The 22,662-nt window shown below is 37.5% G+C and overlaps 1 protein-coding gene across 1 annotated transcript in view; it reads left to right on the plus strand.

Moving 5' to 3' along the window:
• The first annotated feature begins 1,687 nt into the window (after positions 1-1,687).
• Positions 1,688-22,662, plus strand: part of SPTLC1 (serine palmitoyltransferase long chain base subunit 1) — a 63,850-nt gene continuing 42,875 nt past the window's right edge. The window contains exons 1-3 of the mRNA XM_069473980.1: positions 1,688-1,788; positions 4,146-4,253; positions 4,969-5,063. Of these exons, the coding sequence (XP_069330081.1) occupies positions 1,732-1,788; positions 4,146-4,253; positions 4,969-5,063 (260 nt within the window). The 5' untranslated portion in view covers positions 1,688-1,731. The remainder of the gene's footprint in view (positions 1,789-4,145; positions 4,254-4,968; positions 5,064-22,662) is intronic.

Genomic DNA, 22,662 nt, shown 5'->3' on the forward strand with positions numbered 1-22,662 from the left:
AAATTCTCAAGATAGTTCCAACTCTCCACGAGAGCAGGAAACACGGATCTGGCAGCCTTTGAGGTAGGCCTCTGAGAAACACAGGTGTGGTCTGTTGGAATGAAAGCACCTAAGGGAGGCAATGTGCACAAGCATTGGAATGCCTATGAGGGAATGTGGGCAGAGCACTGACATTATAGGCTAAATAACGCTAACTCTATGTGGAAATGTAATGTGTAGTGCTGGTGCCATTTCAGAGTATTAGGGAAAGTCAGGATTAGGATTATTCAAATAAATGGCATTCAATAAATCTGTTATTCTTTTGGAAAAGAATAATTAAATCCCGTACCTCTTGTCATACAAAAATATAATTTGCAGAGCAAAGAGCTGTAACAACAGCAAACTGATGTGAGAATGGTAGGAAAGCACAGGTGTGGTGAAGAAGGCCTTTCTAAGCAAGACATAGTCAGAGGCAATAAAGAAGCAGACTGAATCATCACTCCACATAAAATTTGAAATGAAGACATGACAAAGAACAGAAACAAGTAGACAGAAACGGAGAGAAAATAACTTTCACATATGAAACATGAAAATGATATTCAAAATGCATGGAGTTCCTACAAATCCATAAGCAAAAAATTAATCAATAGAAAAATAGATAAAGAAAATGAATTGGCAATTCATAGAAGGTCTATAAATGCCAATAGACATATAAGAAGTTGCTCAACCTCATGAGTAACCAGAAGCATGAAAAATAAAGCTCAATTTTATTTCTATTAAATTGGCAAAAAATTTTTTAAAAGACAGCTAATATCCATTGTGGACTAGAACATGGAAACACTTTCAAATATTTTAAATTGCTTGAGCCATTTTGAAGAGTAGTATGGGAGCATTTGTCAAAATTAATAATGTGCATAGTATTTTGACTAAAATGTCACTTTAAAGAAACCAGTCAGAAATACTCGGACATACACAGAAATATATGCATACAGAACATCAACGTTTAGGGCAGCATTGTTTGTAAGGGGGAAAAGGTATAAATATTGTAAGTGTTCACCAATAGAGAAATGTTTAAATAAAATGGAAGGAGACATACACACAACAAATTATTTCAAGAAAATAGTCTTCAGCCATTAAAAATACAACATACATAGTGAAAAAACTGCTAGAAAAACAAGAAAAAAGTTAAGTTGTAGATCAAATTCCACATAATCATATTGTCCTGGGCCCCAATTATATTTAAGAAATCCAATCCAATTAAGCGTGTGCATGTGCATGTGTGTGCATAGTGTGCATGTGCACACAAAGGCGCTAAAAGGTTCTGCACCAAAAACTGCTCTATGATTTAACCGCAAAGCCTTAGACTATGCTTTACACATTTTAAGTGCTATTTAAGAGTTGGCTATTTTTGTGTATAGTTCTTTATTTTTTTAATCGTAACGCACAACTGGATTTCTTATCTCTGTGCTCAACTGACTGCCAACGCAAAGGCCATTTACTGTTACTCCCTCCAACCCGAGTCCAGCACCCAGTCTGGCCCATCAGGGACAAACAGTGAACGACCCTTGGAGGATCTGGCCACGTGACTCCAACCTCCCCCGCCCCCTCCCCCCGCCAGTCAGTGCGCAAGCGCGAAGAGGCGGGTCCCGGCAGCCGCCCGGCCCCAGCAAAAGCGAAGACGTCACTGAGCCGCGCCGCGCGCTGTTTTGGACGTGCCTGTGTCCTGCCTTCCGGAAGAAATTCCTGGAGAGTATGGCGACCACGGCGGAGCAGTGGGTGCTGGTAGAGATGGTGCAGGCGCTCTACGAGGTGGGCTCTGCGGCCCAAGAGGCCCACGACTACACCCAGCCCTGGGGAGGGTAGGACGGCGCATGTGAATTTGTGGAGGCCTCGGCCGGGTTGTTTCGGTCACGCCCCATAGCGACTCAGCGTCTCTCGCTGGTGAGCTCCTGGTAGCTCCCAGTCCCAGCGGCGGAGTGTAAGGAGAGACTGGTGGGGGCTCGAACCGAGCTCCTGGTTTGAGCTCTCCTGTTCCCGGTCCTGTCGGAGCGCAGGAAAGGAACACGTGGGAGGGGGCGCAAGAGATCCAGGGATTTAGGATTTAGGAATAAGAAATAGTTTGTCATTCTTCCGTATATGTCCCAATTTTCTGTCGCATAAAGACACAACTATTTTAGTAAATGTGTAAAGAAAGACGAGTTAACAGTTTTTTAAAAGGCTAGCTATTTCAGATAATATGAAATTACAATGTCAGAGAATGTTCATGTAACAACTGATATTCCCCGCGCCGTCCTGTAGCACTTTCTGCGTCTTCTGTTTACGGGTACAATAGTCACTAACCATATATGGCTATTATTTTTAATTTAACTTAAATATAAATTTAAGTAGCCACATACGGTATTGGACCGCACAGATAAGAAACAGGCAAAAGGCCCTGTGGTTATAGAGCATACATTCATTTAAAATGAATTTCACTTTTCTTTTGATAATTTTTTTTTTGAAACTTAATAGTGCTGTTTACTGGCAGGCGTAATGTTGGTGTCTTCCATTGCAAGACATTGGGAAATTTTTTTCTCGAAAAACAGCTAAGAAAGCAGTTGTGGCTCTCTCCTGTGCTCATATATTGTTTAAGTAATGTGCAGTTAGGTTAATTAAAGCAACTAAGAAGAGCCACTAAAATCGAATGATTTTTTAAGTGATGTTTTTTAGAAGTGAATTGTTTTATATCATATGTTGTTTGCTCCATTTTTGAAGACTGTTTGACAGGGTAACTTAATCATACTCTGAAATTGTCCAACAGTGAGACTTGGGAGAATGCCTCCTGTATATAACATTTCCCAAGGAGGAAAAGAAGTGGCATTTGTGATTTTTATTAATTCACTAGATAAATAGTTTCTCAACTTTTCTTGGAGTGATTTCTTTGTGGGGCAGGCTGTTTAGTGGCTTGGGCAGATATTTGCCTGCTAGAATCCAATTATTGAGAAAACTGAAAGGGTATCTAGACTCATTCGTAAATGAATTATATTCAAGTGGATTAGAAAATTTTAAAAATCATCTTGAAGAGACTTCTTGACCCAATTATGATGCGCTTTGTGTATAGAATTTGAGGAGTCTTGTATAGTGTACCCCAAAAAGAAATAACTGTGTGTGTGTGTGTGTGTGTGTGTGTAGCGTATGTGTATGGTTTTAAAGTTAGTTATGCATTGACTTGAAGGTTTGCATACAAATTTGTCAGCAGTTTTCCAGTCTCCAAATTCTGATTTGTTTTTTAAACTGTAGTGAATCATTATCATTTTCTTTACTTCTGACATTTGAAAATAATTTATGTTTACATTTCTAACTGCCTCTTTTAAGTGATTTTTCCAAGGACAACCCATTGGAGTAGAGCACTCCAAGACTGACTGGGGATTTAGTTGATATCTGAAATCTTCCACGTGTACAACACTAATGTCTATTTATATAAAACAAAAAAGTCAGCCTCACCTTTATCCAGAAAATATACAGTTGAAAAGAAGACCTGAGAAGGATAAAGTATCTTTATGCCTATTGAGTGGAAAATGCTACGTACTTTTGGGGAACTGTGGTAGAAACAAGACCTTCTGTTCCTTTAAGCATTTAATAAGCATTATAGCATTTTTTTTCCTCTGCCATATTCCAAGAAGGATTTAAAGAAGTTCATCAGGGATGCAGAAAGTACAAGATGCACAGAACTTTAAGAATTGTGGAAACTGGTTTCCACATGACTATATTAACTCATTCATGGATAGATGGAAGTGATAGAAGTCTTGTTAAGCTGTGAAATGTTTTGTTATAGTCATTTCCCACAAGTAAAAATTTAAATTACCTAAAGGATCTGGTAGTTGATATTGTTTTAGATATTGGGGTTCTGTGTTAGATTTTATTTTTTAAAATTTAATTTTTATTCCTACAGAGGTTTTAAAAGCTGAAAGTATTAGAGGTTTTCCATGTGAAGGAGAAATTGCCTGCTATTAGAAATGAGAAAAGGAATATGAGTAGAAATTAAGGTAGCTTTGACAGTAAATTGTAAGAAGTAATAGGTTAAAGGTCACAAGAGGGAGTATATACAGGTGTACTAACTTTTATGTACAGGTTTTGGAAGTGTGTGTTTCATTTCTTTTATTGTTTTGTTTTTGACTTACTCTTAGGCTCCTGCTTACCATCTTATTTTGGAAGGAATTCTAATACTCTGGATAGTCAGACTCCTTTTCTCTAAAACTTACAAATTACAAGAACGATCTGATCTTACAGTCAAGGTGAGAAATTAAATCTCTATTTTATTACTTGGTGTCATTACAGTTGCTACATTTTTTTAAAAAGGATTTGTGGTGGCTCAACTATGTTATGTTAAAATGTTTTCTGTAGTGTAAGGAAATCAAGGGAAATGAAATATCAGGGTAGGCAAAATAAGGGGAAAGCTAGGGGCAAAGTCAATACACAGAGGAATACCATAGTTTGGCCCTGTGTACTTTGCTAGGGGTAAGTAGCCATCTCACATATAGATGATTAGAGGGAAGCATGGACAACTACTGGATTGTGAATGTTCATATGAAGGTTACATGAGTTGCTCAGGAAAAATACAACTGTTTCTGAAGCCTGAGGGAAAGTTTCCCCTGTGGTCTTCTTAAAGGAGATTTGATATTTGAAAGAATCCTACTCAACACCCACTCCAAACTGAATTTTGATGTATATGATAAGGAAAAAAAATGTTCAGCAGAGAAATAAAATTTTCGTAAATTGTCAAGTTATTGAAAAATAATCATTTTGCTTGTTATGAGGAAATAGGTGAGGGTGTGAGTGCACAGAACTCAAGAGCCATTGTGTTTTCATTCTAGCCAGAGCTGCTAGACATGGTATTTCTAGCAGTATATTCATTATGACTTTCTTAATATAAGAAACAACTTAGATATTGCTGAAGTCAATGTGAGGTGACTAGGACTGCACTGTATTTTAACTCTTTTTCTCCTGTAGGAAAAAGAAGAACTGATTGAAGAGTGGCAACCAGAACCTCTCGTTCCTCCCATCCCAAAAGACCATCCTGCTCTCAACTATAATATAGTTTCAGGGTAAATCGGTTTTGCTACTTGAAGGACTTGTATTTGGTTTCCTGTAGGTATATTTGCTACAGTATATGGTGGCTTATATAGTATTCCTTTATTAACTGAAGTAAAACATTTAGAAATTCTTGGGAATAACTAACTACTTTAGTTCCCAATAAAAAAAATTATTCTAGGGATAGTATGGGCATTTTTTAAGTCTTCAATTTGAGCATTAACATTTGCTCTTTTTTTTTTTTTCAAACTAATGCACGCACATGTTAATCTTTTAAATGGTTAAACACACTTAAAATGAAAGACAGACTCCAGCTTTTCTCCACCTGGTTTGTTTCTAATTTTAGATCTGCTATAGATTACCTTGATAACTCTCAATATTAATAGCATAGTTACACTACTGTTTCTTGATTCATCAGCTATAGTCAATACCTGTTGATCCTCAAAATATGAATTATGGAACTTTAGCTTGCTTATACCATTTCCCTCCTTATTTCCAAGTCTGATCTATTTTTTATTTTTAGTCCCATTGGTTATCTTTGCTTTATTGTAGGAGTTTTTGTTAATTAATTATTTTAATAATACAGAAAGTATCAGACACCTATGTAATCATCCCCAGAATTGATAGGCATTAACATTTTGCTGTCTTCACATCAAAGCTATTTTTAAAAAGAAAACATTACAAATACAACTTAAGAAAGTCTTTTCTTGGGGCCACTGTAGTGGCTCACACCTGACATCCTACCACTTTGGGAGACCAAGGTAGGAGGATTGCTTGAGGCTAAGAATTTGAGACCAGCCTGGGCAATAGCAAGATCCTGTCTTTACAAAAAACAAGAATCTCTTTCCCATCCATCATTTACTCTTTCCTCCCATACAAGATAACCAATGTCTTGAAGTTAGTGGATATCTTTCTTTTGCTTATATTTATAGTTTTATGATGTATGCCTGTTGCCATGAAAATATTTAGTATTTTGTTTAATAATGTGATGTGAGATATTCTCCTGAGTACATTCTTCTAATTCTGATCTAATCTAAGAGAGGCTTTTTTCCTTCTGTGGATCTCTTTAGTCTTATAAAAGTTTTATGCATTCTAAAATCAAACTTATCAATAGTTTATCTTATAGTTTGTTCTTTTGAGGTGTTAAGAAATCCTTTTCTACCCCAAAGGTCTAACTTAAACTGTTTTCCATATGATGGTCAGTTGTCCCAACATTATCGGTTGTATAGTCCAGTTTTTACCTACTGACTGGAAATTTCCCTTCAGTTGTATACCAAGTTCCCTTATAAAGGGTCCATTTCTGGCTTTTATTTCTATTCTTTTGGTATATTTGTCTCTCCATGTGCCCGGGCCTGACTCTCATAAATACCACAGCTTTATAATAAACCTTGACTAGAGTGAGTCCTTTCACCTCCTTGTTCTTAAAATTGTCTAGGCTGTTCTTGGCTCTCTTCTTCACTATGAGTTTAGGTTTAGATGATCAGATTTGACCAAAATATCTGTTTTTTGAATTTAAGGATTAATTTGGGGGAGAATTGATATCTTGCTATTACTAAGTTTCACCACCCATGTACATGGTATATCACTTGTACACTTGGGTCTTTTATTTCCTACAGTAAAGTTACATAATTTTTGTCATAAAGGCACCCTTTTGTTTTCTACTTGTTATTCGGAAGTATTTGTAGATTCACATGCAAGTTGTGAGAAGTAATACAGAGAGATTCCTTATACCCTTTGCCCAGTTTCCCCCAATGGTAATGTCTTGCATAACTGTAGTACAGTATCACAGCTGGGAGATTGAAATTGCATATCTTTTAATAGATTCATGTGTAGGTACCAGAGAGTTTTTGTTTCTGTTTTTTTGGTTTTTTTTTTAACTGTTTCTTATCTTAATGTACTGGCTAGGCCACTTTCTAATCAGTGTTGAATAGCAGTGGTGACAGTGGCCTTCTTTTGTATACCTTAAAAAGTTAAGAGATAACCTGTATTGAACCGCAGATATTCCTTTCTCTTCCTAGTTTGGTAAGGGAAATTTGTGGTAGTTTTTTAAATCAGAGTATTAAATTTTATCAAATACTTTTTTCTGTATCTATTAAGATAATCATGACTTTTCTCCTCTAATCAGTTACTATATTAAATTGTACTGATAGGTTCTTTTAATTAGTTAGACATATGTATAATTTGAAAGTTTTACAAGAAAAACTGCAGTTTTCCATGCTACCTTTCTCACTCCACATTCCTGCTCTCTAGAAGTAATTACCTTTCTATTTCTTTAGCTTTTTTTCTGATATTTACCTCTGTTTTTCTAAGGAACTAGCTTATGCCATTATTTCTTGATTTTTTTTCTTTCTCACTTTGTATTACAACTATACATCACTTCATGACAGGGATATAGTCTAAGAAATTTGTCATTATGTGATTTCTTCATAATAGGAACATCACAGAGTGTATTTACACATAACTAGGTGGTAGAGCCTAGTGCACACCTAGGCTATATGGTGTAGCCTGTTGCTCTTAGGCTACAAAACTGCATAGCATGTTACTGTGTTGAACACTGTAGGCAATTATTAATATAATGCAATGGTAAGTATTTGTATATCTAAACATAGAAAAGATATGGTAAAAATATGGTGTTATAATCTTACGGACCACTGTTGTATGAGAAGCCTGTCATTGACTGAGACATCATTATGTAGCACATGGCTGTATATCCATTAATTGTGGGAGAGAAAGACTTGCTCTCTGAAAACACACCTACATGTGCTCTCCCCAGGCCTGTAGTAGGCCCTGTCCTACCTTTGTGTGGATTAGGAAAATATGCTCTTCCTCCAGCAAGTACAGCAGCCTGGTGTGGATCTGGGGCTGTGGTACAGATCCCTGGGCACCCTCAACAGAACTCCAGCTGCTCAGCTACGTGCAGGGGCTTTGCTCTTTCCTTCTTTCTAGCAGAGTTCATTTATATCATTATGTGTCCTTAAATTACTTAGTGTTTCCATTTTTATGATTTCATTAGTATCATTCAGTTCAGTCATTACTGTGTGACTGACTACACTTTCTTTCTTGTACACTTTTGTTTTCCCTGGAGTTAGTCACTTTGTTTTCTCACTTGCTTGGTTCTACAGTTCGGTCTGTAATTCATCCTGTTGTCTTCCTCCAGGAGTGCAAATCCTTGTTTAGAACATTCATATATGTTAGTTATCTCTTGGGTTCATTTTCTGTTTTCTTCAGTGAACTCTGTGTTGTCCTGCACGAGTCCTGACTGGTTGCTCTGCACAGCTGTGGCACAGGGTGACCCTGGAGTCTCTCCCATCATCATTAGCTTGGGAGCTCCCTTTGTCTCTTGCTTGCGTTGGCTATTTCCTCTTTCTTGTTTTACTCCATTATATTAATAGAGTATAGATAGACTCTTGAGCAGGTTCTACAGAAGGTGAATTTTTCAAAACCTTACACATCTTAAAATTGTTTTTTATTTTACTCCGTTACACTATACTGATGGTTTTATCTGTCTTTATTGATCTGCTAGATACCTTCTCAATATCTGGTGATCTTTAGCATCCATTCATTTTTTTGCCCAATATGCAGTATATTTTCATTGTAATCAAGAGCATTATGTAAAGTGTTTATAAAAACTGTAATAAAAACTGAAGGACGTTTTATTGATGCTAATAAATTGAGTGTTACTCTTCTTCAGTATATGCAAAACCTGTACATTCAGTACTTAGATGACTTGCTTATTTTTTAGTTGGGTTTTCTTTTCATCATTAAGTTGTAAAAGTTCTTCATGTATTTTGGGTACTAGTCCCTTATCAAATATGATTTCCAAATATTCTCTCCCATTCTGTGGGGTTTTATTTTACATCTTTTTTGTTTGCTTATTTGTTATTTTTTTCAATTTTCTTTTTATTTCCACATATTATGGGGGTACAAATGTTTAGGTTACGTATATTCCCCTTGCCCCACCCGAGTCAGAGCTTCAAGTGTGTCCATCCCCCGGACGGTGCACACTGCACGCATTAGGTATATATATACCCATCCCCTCCTGCCCCCCTCCCATCTGCCTGACACCTGAAGAATGTTGTTGCTATATGTGCATTTAAGTGTTGATCAGTTAAAACCAATTTGATGGTGAGTACATGTGGTGCTTGTTTTTCTATTCTTGGGATACTTCACTTAGTAGAATGGGTTCCAGCTCTATGCAGGATAATACAAGAGGTGCTATATCACCATTGTTTTTTGTGGCTCAGTAGAACTCCATGGGGGGGTGTGTGTGTGTGTGTGTGTGTGTATATACACACACACACAGCACATTTTCTTAATCCACTCATGTATTGATGGTCATGTGGGTTGTTTCCACATCTTTGCAATTGTGAATTGTGCTGCTATAAACATTTGAGTGCAGATGTCTTTTTTATAGAATGTCTTTTGTTCTTTTGGGTAGATGCCCAGTAATGGGATTGCTGGATCAAATGGTAGTTCATCCTGTAGCTTTTTGAGGTATCTCCATATTGCTTTCTACAGAGGTTATACTAGTTTGCAGTCCCACCAGCAGTGTATGAGTGTTCCTATCTCTTGGCAACCACGCCAACATTTTTTGTTTTGGGACTTTTTGATAAAGGCCATTCTCACTGGAGACAAGTGATATCTCATTGTGGTTTTGATTTGCGTTTCCCTGATGATTAGAGATGTTGAGCATTTTTTCATATGTTTGTTAGCCATTAGTCTTTCTTCTTTTGAAAAGTTTCTGTTCATGTCCTTTGCCCACTTTTTGATAGGGTAGTTAGATTTTTTTCTTGCTGATTTTCCTGAATTCGATATAGATTCTAGTTATCAGCCCTTTATCAGATGTGTAACATGCAAATATTTTCTCCCATTCTGTAAGTTGTCTGTTTGCTCTCGTGATAGTTTCCTTGGCTGTGCAAAAACTTTTTAATTTGATCAGGTCCTATTTATTTATTTTTGTTGTTGCTGTGATTGCCTTTGAGGTCTTCTTCATAAATTCTTTGCCTAGGCCAGTGTCTATAAGAGTTTTTCCAACATTTTCTTCTAGAATTCCTAACGAGTTTCACACCTTAGGTTTAAGTCTGTTATCCACCACGAGTTGATTTTTGTGAGAGGTGAAAGGTGTGGGTCCTGTTTCAGTCTTCTACATGTGGCTATCCAGTTTTCCCAGAACCATTTATTGAATAAGGATTCTTTTCCCCAGTGTATGTTTTTGTCTGCTTTGTCAAAGATGGCTATATGAGGATGGATTTATATCTGGGTTCTCAGTTCTGTTCCTTGATCTGTGTCTCTGTTCTTGTGCCAATACCAAGCTGTTTTGGTTACTATACCCTTGTAGTATAGCTTGAAGTCTGGTAAATTGATGCCTCCCAGTTTGTTCTTTTTGCATAAGATTGCTTTTGCTATACAGGGTCTTTGTTTCCATATGAAGCATAGAATTATTTTTTCTGTATCTGTGAAAAATGATGTTGGTATTTTAATAGGGATTGCATTGAATCTGTAGATCACTTTGGGTAGTACAGACATTTTAACAATGTTGATTCTGCTGACCCATGAGCATGGTATGGTTTTCCACCTGTTTAAGTCCTCTGCAGTTTCCTTCCTTGGTGTTTTGTAGTTCTCCCTGTGGAGGTCTTATACTTCCTTAGTTATTCCTAGGTACTTTATTTTCTTTGTTAGTATTGTGAAGGGTATTGAGTCTTTGGTTTCATTCTCAGTTTGACTCTTGTTGGCATATAGGAATGCTGCTGATTTCTGTACACTGATTTTGTAACCTGAGACTTTGCTGAATTTGTTTATCAATTCCAGTAGTGTCATGGCAGAATCTTTGGGGTTTTCTATAAATAAGATCGTATTCTCAGCAAAGAGTGATAGTTTGACCTCTTCTGCCTCCATTTGGATGCCCTTGATTTGCTTTTCTTGTCTGATTGCTCTGGCTAGGACTTCCAGCACTATGTTGAATAGAAGCGGTGATAGAGGGCAACCTTGTCTGGTTCCAGTTCTAAGTGGGAATGCTTTCAGTTGTTTCCCATTCAGTATGATGTTGGCTATGGGTTTGTCATATATGGCTTGCATCATTTTTAGGTAAGTCCCATCTGTGCCTATTTTGTTAAGCATTCTTATCATAAAAGGGAATTGAATTTTGTTGACTGTTTCTTCTGCGTCTATTGAGAGGATCATATGGTCTTTGTTTCTGCTTCTGTTTATGTGGTGAATTACATTTATAGATTTGCGTATGTTGAGCCATCCCTGCTTCTCTGGAATGAAGCCCACTTGGTCATGATGAATTATTTTTTTGATAAGCACCTGAATTCGGTTTGCTAGGATTTAGTTGAGAATTTTTACATCTATATTCATAAGGGATATTGGTCTGTAGTTTTCTTTTTTTCTTGCATCCTTTCATGGTTTTGGTATCAGTGTGAGGTTGGCTTCATAAAACATGTTGGGAAGGATTCCTTCTTTCTCGATGTTGTGGAATAATGTCTGTAGGATAGGCACCAGTTCTTCTTCGTAGGTCTGGTAAAATTCAGGTGTGAAACCATCTGGTCCAGGACTTTTCCTTTTAGGAAGGTTTTTTTATTGCTGTTTCAATTTTGGTATTTGATATTGGTCTGTTCAGTAATTCTGTTTCTTCCTGATTAAGCCTTGGAGGCTGTGTGTTTCTAATAATTTGTCCATTTCCTCCACATTTTCCAGTTTATGTGCATAGAGGTTTTTGTAGTATTCATAGATGATGTTTTGTATTTCCATGGCATCAGTTGTAATTTCTCCTTTTTCATTGGTGGTGGAGCTAATTAGAGTTTTTTCTTTTCTGCTTCTCGTTAATCTAGCCAGAGGCGTGTCAATTTTATTTTTCAAAGAACCAACTTTTTGTTTTATTAATCTTCTGTATAGCTTTTTTTGTTATCAATTTCATTTAGTTCTGCTCTGATCTTTGTTATTTCTTTTCTTCTGCTGGGTTTGGGGTTGGTTTGCTTGTCCTTTTCCAGTTCTTTGAGATGATTCTCATTACATTGTTTATTTGTGATCATTCTATCTTTTGGATGTAGGCATTTATGGATATAAATTTTCCTCTCAGGACTGCTTTAGGTGTGTCCCACAGATTTTGATATATTCAGTGGTTTTTGGGTAAAATGTTCTGTATATGTCAGTCAGGCCCATTTCTGTTTAAGTGCATTGTTTCTTTGTTAATTTCCTTTTGGAGGATCTGTCCTGTTCTGTCAGCAGGGTGATGAAGTCTCCAGCTATTCTGGTGTTGCTGTTTATCATTTTGTTTAGATAAGTAGGATTTGCTTTATGAATCTGGGTACACCTGGGTTAGGTGCATAAGTATTAAGAATTGTCATGTCTTTTGTTGAATTGTACCCTTTACTGTTATATAGTGACCCTCTTTCTCTTTCATTACTTTTGTTGATTTGAAGACTAAGTTATCTGAAATCAGAACTGCCACACCAGCTTTCTTTTGGCTTTCGTTTGTTTCAAATATTGTTTTCCACCCCTTCACCTTGAGTCTGAATGCATCCTTGTGGGTTAGATGTGTTTCCTGAAGACAGCAGATACTTGGCTTATGTATTTTTATCCATTCCCCCAGCCTATGTATCTTTAGTGGGCAGTTCAGGCCATTCACATTTAGTGAGAGAATTGATAAGTGGGGCAGATTTCTATTTATCCTGTTGAGTTGAATTTTATTGCTTTGTTTACCCTCTTGAGCAATTCTGGTATGTGGCCTTTGACCTTTAGCTTTTGGATGATTTTACATTCTTAAGTGTATATTGTGCTGATCCCTGTGTAACACTGTTTTGAGTACTTCCTAGAGGGTAGGTCTTGTCTTAATGAATTTCCTCAGTGTTTGCTTATCTGAGAAGGTCTGTATTTCTCCTTCATATACAAAACTTAGTTTTGCAGGGTACAAGAAGCTAGGCTGTGCATTATTCTGTTTGAGAAGAGTGAGAATGAGACCCCAGTCTCTTCTTGCTTGTAAGATTTCATTTGAGAAGTCTGTCATTATTCAGATGGATTTTCTTTTGTAGGTTACCTGTTTTTCTCCTTACAGCTCGTAGGAGGGCCTCTTTGGTGGTTATTTTGATCAGTCTGATGACCATGTGTCGTGGTATCTTCCTGTTTGCAATGAATCTCCCAGGGGTCCTTTGAGCTTCTTGTACCTGGATATCTAGATTTTTAGCAAGGCCTGGGAAATTTTCCTCTATTATATCCTCAAATAGCTTATCCAACCCTTGTATATTTTCTTCTTCACCCTCAGTGATGCCTATGATGCTCACATTAGGCCTCTTCGCATAACCCACATTTCTTGTAGGCTTTGCTCTTTTCTCTTATTTCTCTGCTCTCTCTCTGTGACTGACTTATTTAATTGAATGGTGTTATCTTCAGTCCCGGAGATTTTTTTCTTCTATTTGATCTCCCATGTTCTTGAAGCTTTCCACTCTGTTTTGTAGTTCCTTGAATATATTCTTCATTTCTAGGAGTTCAGTTTGATTTTTTTTTTAATATTTTAATTTCTTTAGTGAATTTTTCTTCCAAGTCCAGATTTTTTTTTTTTTTTTTTTTGGTTTCTTTGTGTTGGTTATCCATTTTTTTCTTGCATATCATTGAGTTTTCTTACAATTCATGTTCGAAATCTTATGTCATTTTAGTGTTCTGAATTTGGCTGATGTCTATTGCTAGAGAGCTGGTGTACTCCTTTGGAGGTGTGCTTTCCAGTTAATTCTTCATACTTCCAGAGTTCTTTCTCTGATTCCTTCCCATCTAGATCAGCTGTTGCTGCTTACCTTTAGATTTTCCTTTGGATCATGACACACCCTGTTTAGTCTCTGAGCCACTAGGTGTTTGTGGGTGAGGTTTGACCACACCCTGTGTGATGAGTCAGTAGCTGCAGTAAAAGGGTGTGCAGAATGACCTCCCTGTCAGTAGGTGGCGCTTGCTGGGAGGAGCAGGCTGGAGTGTTGTTTTTGGGTCCTGTAACCGGCTCTCATTCCTCGGGAGAGACACTCTAGTGCCTCAGGTGGTGGGTGGGGCTCTGGGACTTCAGGTGTGTCCTTATTCTGCCCCTCAGTAGGGGCAGGTGGGGGAGCCTGCCTTCAGGCTCCACAAATGTTAGCAGGGGTCAAAGATCTGTTCTCTGCCTCTGGGCAAAGCTGCCAAGGAGGGGCTGAATGGCCCCACTCAGCTGAAAATTCTGTGTGGGGATGTGGGGCTGTCTGAGACCTGCAGTCTGGAGCAGGTCTCTCCAACTGCTCAGGAGCCCACCAGCAATCTGAGATCTAAGGAAGGGGAAATTTTACTGCTCCACCTACCCTTGTCGCTGGTCTCCAAGCCTCTTGGGGGGCCTTTCTCCTTCCAGTTCTCCTCTGCAACTTCTTCCTGTGGGATCTCTTGTAGTTTCAGGCACCCTTCCTTCCAACCCTTGTCCAATCTATGTTTGTCTGCCTGTTTATTTTTTTCCTTTCTTCTAAAATCTGTCTTTCTTGCAGAGACACTGTGCCTGGTGGTTTTTCTCATCCTCAATCTTGCCCATCCTTCCAGGAAGAAACCTATTTTACATCTTTCAGTAATCTTTGAAACTTAAAAAGTTTTTAATTTTAATGGAATCCAGTTTATCTGTTTTTCCCTTTTGTTGCTTGTGCTTTTGTGTCATATCTAAAAATCTTTATCCAATGTTTTGAAGATTTATTCCTTTGTTTCTTTCTAAGAATTTATAGTTTTTGCTCTTCCATTTAGGTCTGTGATTCATTTTGAGTTAGTTTTTGTATATGATGTGAGGTAGAGGTCTGACTTCATCTTTTTTGCAAATGGATATCCAGTTATCCTAGTACCATTTGTTGAAAAAACTGTTCCTTCCCTATCGAATTATCTTTTTGAAAATCAGTTCACCATAAATGTAAGGATTGTCTGTTTTCAAGAATGAGACATTAGAATGCTAATTGGAAGCCTTGTGTAAATGAGTTGGGCTTTTTCCCCGCAGTTTTATTGGGGTATAATTGACAAATAAAAAATATATTTAAGATATACAATGTGATGATTTAATATATACATATATTGTGAAATGACTACCACAATCAAGTTAATTAATTGATTGATTAATCAAGTTATCAAGTTAATTAACACATTCATCACTACACTTAGTTACCATGGGGTGGTTGGTAAGGGTAGGCTGAGTTTCTTGACTGGTGGGCTTCATGCTAGGATAATCAGACAGGGACCTGTCTGTTTATTTGGGGGGGCCCCAAGCTAGTATTTATAGTTTATATTCTCTTTTTTTTTTTTTTTTTTTTTTGAGACAGAGTCTCACTCTGTTGCCCAGGCTAGAGTGAGTGCCGTGGCGTCAGCCTAGCTCACAGCAACCTCAAACTCCTGGGCTCAAGCGATCCTCCTGTCTCAGCCTCCCGAGTAGCTGGGACTACAGGCATGCACCACCATGCCCGGCTAATTTTTTCTATATATTTTTTTTTTTTTTTTAGCTGTCCATATAATTTCTTTCTATTTTTAGTAGAGATGGGGTCTCGCTCTTGCTCAGGGTGGTCTCGAACTCGTGAGCTCAAATAATCCGCCCACCTCGGCCTCCCAGAGAGCTAGGATTACAGGCGTGAGCCACCGCGCCCGGCCAGTTTATATTCTCTTGATTTTCAGTTTCCCAAGGGAGGAATACTTTAGTGTGCTACTTTGGTGGCAAAAAGCTGGTTTCCAACATCTGGGAGCTAAGTGTGAGGCAGGAGACTCAGAGTCTCACTACTCATTATGTAACTCACACTTAATTTTCATCTTCAGAATGTCAGTTTTGCCCTACTCGTCATTTGGAGTTTTAATTTACATCCAGCCTTTCCAGAGAGCACTTCCTTAGCCTTTCTTCAGGGTATGCGAGGGGATCTGAGGGAATAACTCACTGCCTCTTGTGCAGGTACCCAGCCAATTCTCCTGTTGCCAGCCCCTCCCATTCTTGCATGTTTAAAAGAAGCTGGTGCCTCAGTTTTGAAACGTGTTTCTGGAGGTACTGCTAGGCATTTACTTCCAGGGTAGGCTCAGCTTTCTCTCTGATCCTCTCTGACTTATCAAATACAGTTTGTCCATTTGCTTTCCATTTTGCAACATTTTGTCATATCTTCCTCAGCTACTCTGGGTAAGTTTAGACCCAGACTTTGTAGGCATTTCTGTGTGCTTTCAGAGTGTGTTTTCAGAAGAGATCAGAGGTTGAAGTGATTTTTAATGTTAGTTGATATTAAGTGCTGTGAAGAAATATCATGCAGGGTAAACAGTTGGGGTTGCTGTATGTGTTTCTGGTTCAGTTCTTTTGACTGTGGCATATCCTTCTGTTGTGTACAGCCAGCATGTTTTGCTTAGCCATTTTTCTTGTGATGGATACCTAAGCCACCCCCATTTCCCAGTGTTGCAAAGAATCCTGTGGTTAATGTTCCCTTGTGGACCTATGCTTGAGTTTCTCTGGGATATAGAACCAAGAATGGGTACTGATATGCCTACCTAATCTTCCTGTAGGACTTTTGTATATCATCTATGCTGCCCTGAGTTAGTATAGGGTTTCCAGTTCTCCCACATCCCTGTTTAGTATAATAACATTGTTTTATTTTGCATTTCTCTTACTGTTTGAGCATCATTTCACCTACTTATTAGCTGTTGGAGTGTTCTGCTTCTGTGAATGCCTCTGCATATCTTTGACCTATTTTCTACTAGATTCTCAGCCTTTCTTTTGATTAGCAAGGGTTTTAGATACCTTGTAGATTTTAATCCTTAGTCAACTTTTTATTTAGTATTCTGCTACATTAATTATAAGAATGTGTTCCCCAACTCCCAGGCTGTGGCCCCAATACTGGTCCCTGGCCTATTAGTAAACGGATTGCACATCACTGCCTGAGCTCCGCCTTTGCCCCTTGTCCCTCTTCTCCCCAGTCTGTGGAAAAATTGTCTTCCATGAAACCAGTCCCTGGTGCCAAAAAAGTTGGGGACCACCGTTGTTCTAATACACATTTTTTTCCTAGTTTAAGATGTCTGAAGTGGGAGTGAATCCTATGGCTGCTGACAGTCACTGATGGGCCATTGTCAGCTGGGCGGGGGGCTTTGTGATGTGGTTGTCCTTGCTTGTGTACTGAACTTGGTCGTGGTAGGCTTACTGTCAGCTCTCTAGTTGGGGTATGTGCACTGCTGGTTAGTGAGGCAGCTGACAATAGAAGAAATGGCCAGACCCACTGAGCAGGTGAATACAGGCTGCTATGACAAGGCTTTGAAGGTCTTTTTATCTGATTCCTGTTGCCTTTGGATAGTAGCAGCTTACTTTCTAGAAACGTGGTTTGACTGGGGAAAGATTAAATTGCAAGATTGCAAGGTTAGTCCAATAGGAAAGTTCCAGTGACAGTAACATGTCAGGTGATCTCAGAGGTGATAGTGGAGCATCCTTTTAAGCAATGCCAGGATACTCCTGAAAGCAGGGAGGAGAATATAGCATGAATACCCATGATGCTGATGACTTAACAGAGGAGAGGGACGAAACTCGTGTACAGAGATTTTAGGAATATCTTGATTGATTTATCGTGTTATTAATGTATTTTCCTTTTCCTAAGTACACAGGTAGTATGACAAAAATCTGTATCTAAGAATGCCTAATAGACCCTTTCATTAAATACAAACTAAAAAATTCTACATGATAGGCAAGCACAGTTACATTTTAAATAGCAGTATTTTTCTTTCTTAGTGGTAGATAAAATATAATTGTTGACATCTTAGATTCAGTGAAATGCAATCAGTCTCTTCTCTATCACCTACCTGTTAACTTTGTCTTTGGTATCTTTCATTAAACCAAATTTCTTAATTTTGACTTGGTCAAATGTATCCATTTTGGTCTTATGATTTATGTGTCTGGAGACTTGTTTAAGAAATCATTTCCTGTGCTAAGGTCACAAAGATACACTTCTGTATTTTCTTCTGTTATCTTTTCTAAAATAACTTTAAATTTTGATATGTCTGGGATTCACCTTTGTACATGGCTGTTCCACTTAACTCATTGAGAAAAATTTGTGTATAACCTAGTAGTTTTAATGAGATCACTGCTATCCTTTTCCAGGTATTTGTGTATACACAGTTCTCTTGTGTTCTGGATTCTTTCGTTGTATTTGTCTACCTGCACCAGTAGCAAACCTGTTGTTAACAGGGGTCTGTGATATTTGCTTCTTTCTTATAAAGCACCCTCCTCCCTATTTCTAAACTCAGCCATTCATGAACCTTATCCTTCCATGTAATTATTGAAGTTTGTAGAGCTCTATTAGAAATCTTAAAGGAATTTTAATTGTGATTGTGTGGACTTTATAGTTTATTTTGGCATAATGTCATATCTTTAAAATGTTAAGCCATCCCTTCAAATGAATATCATAACATCTTATCATTTATTTATTCCTGTCTTTACATTTTTTAATATTGTAAGTATTAATAAAATATAAAACCTTTATTATTACTAATTCTGATAGTTTGTTGAGTCTGTTGAAGTTTTTTATGTAAGATGATCGTAGCACTGCAGATAACAATAATGTGACTCTTCTCAGCCATGTGTATGTGCATTTGTTTGTATATTTATATTTTTGGCCTTAGAGTACCAGCATGGCCTTTAGTATAATAAAATGCTGAACAGTAAAAAGATACCAAGCATCTTTGTTTTGTTCCTATTCTTTTTTTTTTTTTTTTTTTTTTTTTGAGACAGAGTCTCGCTTCGTTGCCCGGGCTAGATTGAGTGCCGTGAGTGCCGTGGCGTCAGTCTAGCTCACAGCAACCCCAACCTCCTGGGCTTAAGCAATCCTCCTGCCTCAACCTCCCGAGTACCTGGGACTACAGGCATGTGCCACCATGCCCGGCTAATTTTTCTTTCTATTTATATTTTTAGTTGGCCAGATAATTGCTTTCTATTTTTAGTAGAGATGGGGGTCTCACTCTTGCTCAGGCTGGTCTCGACTCCTGACTTCGAGCGATCCACCCGCCTCGGCCTCCCAGAGTGCTAGGATTACAGGCGTGAGCCACCGCTGTTTTGTTCCTATTCTTAAAGGGAATGCCTCCATTGTTTCCCACTTAATATCTGTAAGTTTTAGGTGTATAGTCTTATCAATTTGAGATCATTCCCCTCTGATCCTAGTTTTCTAAGAGTTTTAATTTATAAACAGATGTTGAACTTTATCAAATGTCATTTCTGCATCTATTAAGATTATCGCATGAACTTTATTTCATTAAGTATGTTGTATTTTCTGAAATTAAATCATGCTTTATTATTTAACTTCTATATCTTTTAGGTTTATTCTGTTCTTTTTCTAAGTTGAACATTTAATTTATACATTTTTAATCTTTTCTAGTAGTGACTTAACATCTTTTTTCCAAAAACACTAACAGTACAATTCAGAATTCAGAGTTTATTAGATTTTAAAAGGTAATGAAGTATATATTCCTTGTTACAAAATTGCTCTCATGACGTCTGGGGCAGCATCCCATATGGATATTTCATTCAGTGGGATAAATAAAAGCAATAAGCAGTTTTGTATCAGTTTAGGACGGGTTTTGCTGCCAGATAAATTTGTTGCAAACTTTAACAATTGTGTGTAAAGGGTAATGAACTTTTGTATCTGTGTTTAGGGCTTTAAATTCCCTTCTAAGTGCTGTTCTAGCTATAGCCTATACTTTTAATATGTGGTATTCAGATCTAAATATTTCTAATTTTTATTTTGATTTTTTTCTTTGACCAAAGCATAATGTTTTCTTTGAGCTTTCTTCTCAGTGATTTAAAATTTATTTCCAGGTGGTTAGAAAACATATTCTGGATGATACCTTTTCTGAATGATGCTAGTACTGTTTTGAGACTTGCTTTATGTCTCACTTTATTGTAAACTTTTACAAATATTTCATGGGTTTATCACAAAAATGTATATTCTATATCTATTTCAGGGTCTCTTATATCTGTTGCATCAAGTATTTTAATGATTGTTCAAATAGTTCACAGTCTTAGCCATTTTCTGTTTGTTTGATATATAAATGAGAAAGAGTAGAGAGATCAGTATTACCCACTATGTGGATTTATTCTGTGTTGTGGTTTTTTTTTTTTTGAGACAGAGTCTCACTCTGCTGCCTGGCCTAGAGTGCTGTGGCGTCAGCCTAGCTCACAGCAACCTCAAACTCCTGGGCTCAAGCGATCCTCCTGCCTCAACCTCCCAAGTAGCTGGGACTACAGGCATGCGCCACCATGCCCGGCTAATTTTTTCTATATATATTTTTAGCTGTCCATATAATTTCTTTCTATTTTTAGTAGAGACGGGGGTCTCACTCTTGCTCAGGCTGGTCTCGAACTCCTGAGCTCAAACGATCCGCCCGCCTCGGCCTCCCAGAATGCTAGTATTACAGGCATGAGCCACCGCGCACGGCCTTGTGTTGTTTTTTAAATTGTTTAGTTTGAAAGTATGTTATTAGATGTATGTAGGTTCACATTTTTACATCTTTTTTAATGTTCCTTTTGGCATTATAAACAACCTTTCTTATCTCTAATAATACTTTTTACCTGAAAGTCCATTTGTCTCATAGCAGTATAGCTATAGCAGCTTTTGTGTTATATAGTTAGCGTGTGATTAATTCAGTATTCAGTTTTACTGTCTCCTTATGTGTAGTTGTTTCTTTTGTGCATAATTGGCTTTTTTATCTTATTTTTAACTGAAGAGTTTAATCTGTTTACATTTATCATGATTACCAACTTATTTGTATAATTAACACTAATATCTGCTGAAATGTAAGGTGATTCACAATTTTCCCAGTAAAATTTAAAACCATTTTTTGGCCACTTTGATATGTAAACTTAAAGGGATATATAAGAAATAGCCAGAAATAATCTTACTTGATTTATTAATTTAATTGCAAATATATATTTAAAATCATATTGTATAAATAATATGTTCGAAAATACTTTTTCCCTTACCGTGTGCAGTAATTTTTTATTCTCGTTCTTTATAGGGATCTTGGGTACCATATTCATCATTAGAATCACTTTTTGAAAAATTCATATTTTTCAAAGTCTCTCATTTTCACTTCTGTCTGAATACTTGAAATTGATAACTTTTTAAATGCGTATATGTTGCTGTCTCTCAAAATTTTACCCAAGTCTCAAATATCCATTCAGTATTTGTGATTCCTACACTTGACTGCTTGCAGTATTGCTTTTTTTTGTGGTCTTTAAAAGGTTTGTTTACCTGCTTATATAGTGCTTGCATTGTGAAGTCCCATTCCCAGGAATATGTACTGTAATTGAACATATATACTATATCTGTGTCAAATTATTTCACCTCTCTTTAAAAAAAAAAAAAAAAAAAAAAAAACCTGAATTCTTCAAAACACCTAGAGGCAGCATTAATAGAGATCGAGTCTGGCTGAAGTTGTAACTAGTAAGGATTGGGTTAAGTTGCATAGATTAGGAATTCCAAATTTACATGGCTTAAGCAAGATAGGAGTTTGTCCTCACCTGCAAGTGTGGAGAGAGGCAGCTCCACAGATGGTCAGGGATACAGGTTACTATCCTGTTGCTCTGCCCTTGAGGCTTCCACTCATGAGTCACCTTAAGACAGGATGACAGGCAAATGGGCAGAAAAGAGGCCCCTTCCAGCTCCATCAGCTTGGTTAAGGCAGTGTTGGCCACACCTAGTTGCAAGAGCAACTGACAAACGTGGTCTTTTGTTCCAGGGTATTGTAGGAATAGAATACATGTTGAGTTGGCAGCTGTTGGTCTGTGCTGAGTGTGATTGGAGTGCACAGTGACACAGGGGACTGAGAACACTGTATGGCACTCCCTGTTACCTTAAGGATAATACCTAGGAAAAAAATGTCTTCTAGGCACTATTTCTATCATCTTTTCTTCTAAATACAAGACTTATACTTTTTTCATTTTTTCCCCTTGCCTTCTTGTCTACTTGATCAAGTTTTCTTGATTACGCTTTTTTCATTCCTCCCTTCCCCTCATAATCAACACAAGTATTTCTTGTCTAAATTTTAATAAATATTTCTCTACTCCTTAGTGTAGGGACTTACTAGACTCCTTCTACTTCAGTCATTCTCCCTCCCCACATCACCTTTCATGATATCCTAGTTTGGTATTTGAGTTCCCCTTATTTTATATCCCCAGGATTATTATTTTTGAGAATCACCACTTCTTTACCTATTTACCAATGTCTTCATTGATCTTTGGATATTTATTGCTTTATCCATGCAACTTCTTTGGGCTTAAGATTTTTTTTTTCCAAAGTATATTCTTTATCAGATCCTTCAGTAGGGATTTGCAGAAGATCTCTATCTCTTACTGAGAATGTTTTTATTTTACCTCCTTGAGTGACAGTGGATAATGGGTTCTAGGTGGATAGTTACTTTCCCTGCAGCCCTTGGAAAATTCTTTCATTGTGTTCTGGCCTCTGTTCTGGTGGGACTAGTGATAGTCCAGTTGTTGTCCATCTTTTGTTTTTCTAGTGGCTTTTACACTTCTCTTTATCTTCAGAATTCTGCAGTTTCACTATAGTATGTCTTCTGTAATTCATATTTATCCTGCTTGGGATTCATTTTTCCTCTTCAGTCTATAGATTCCTGGCT

This window comes from Eulemur rufifrons, chromosome 7 (genome assembly GCF_041146395.1).
Source record: "Eulemur rufifrons isolate Redbay chromosome 7, OSU_ERuf_1, whole genome shotgun sequence".
NCBI classification, from domain to species: Eukaryota; Metazoa; Chordata; class Mammalia; order Primates; family Lemuridae; genus Eulemur; species Eulemur rufifrons.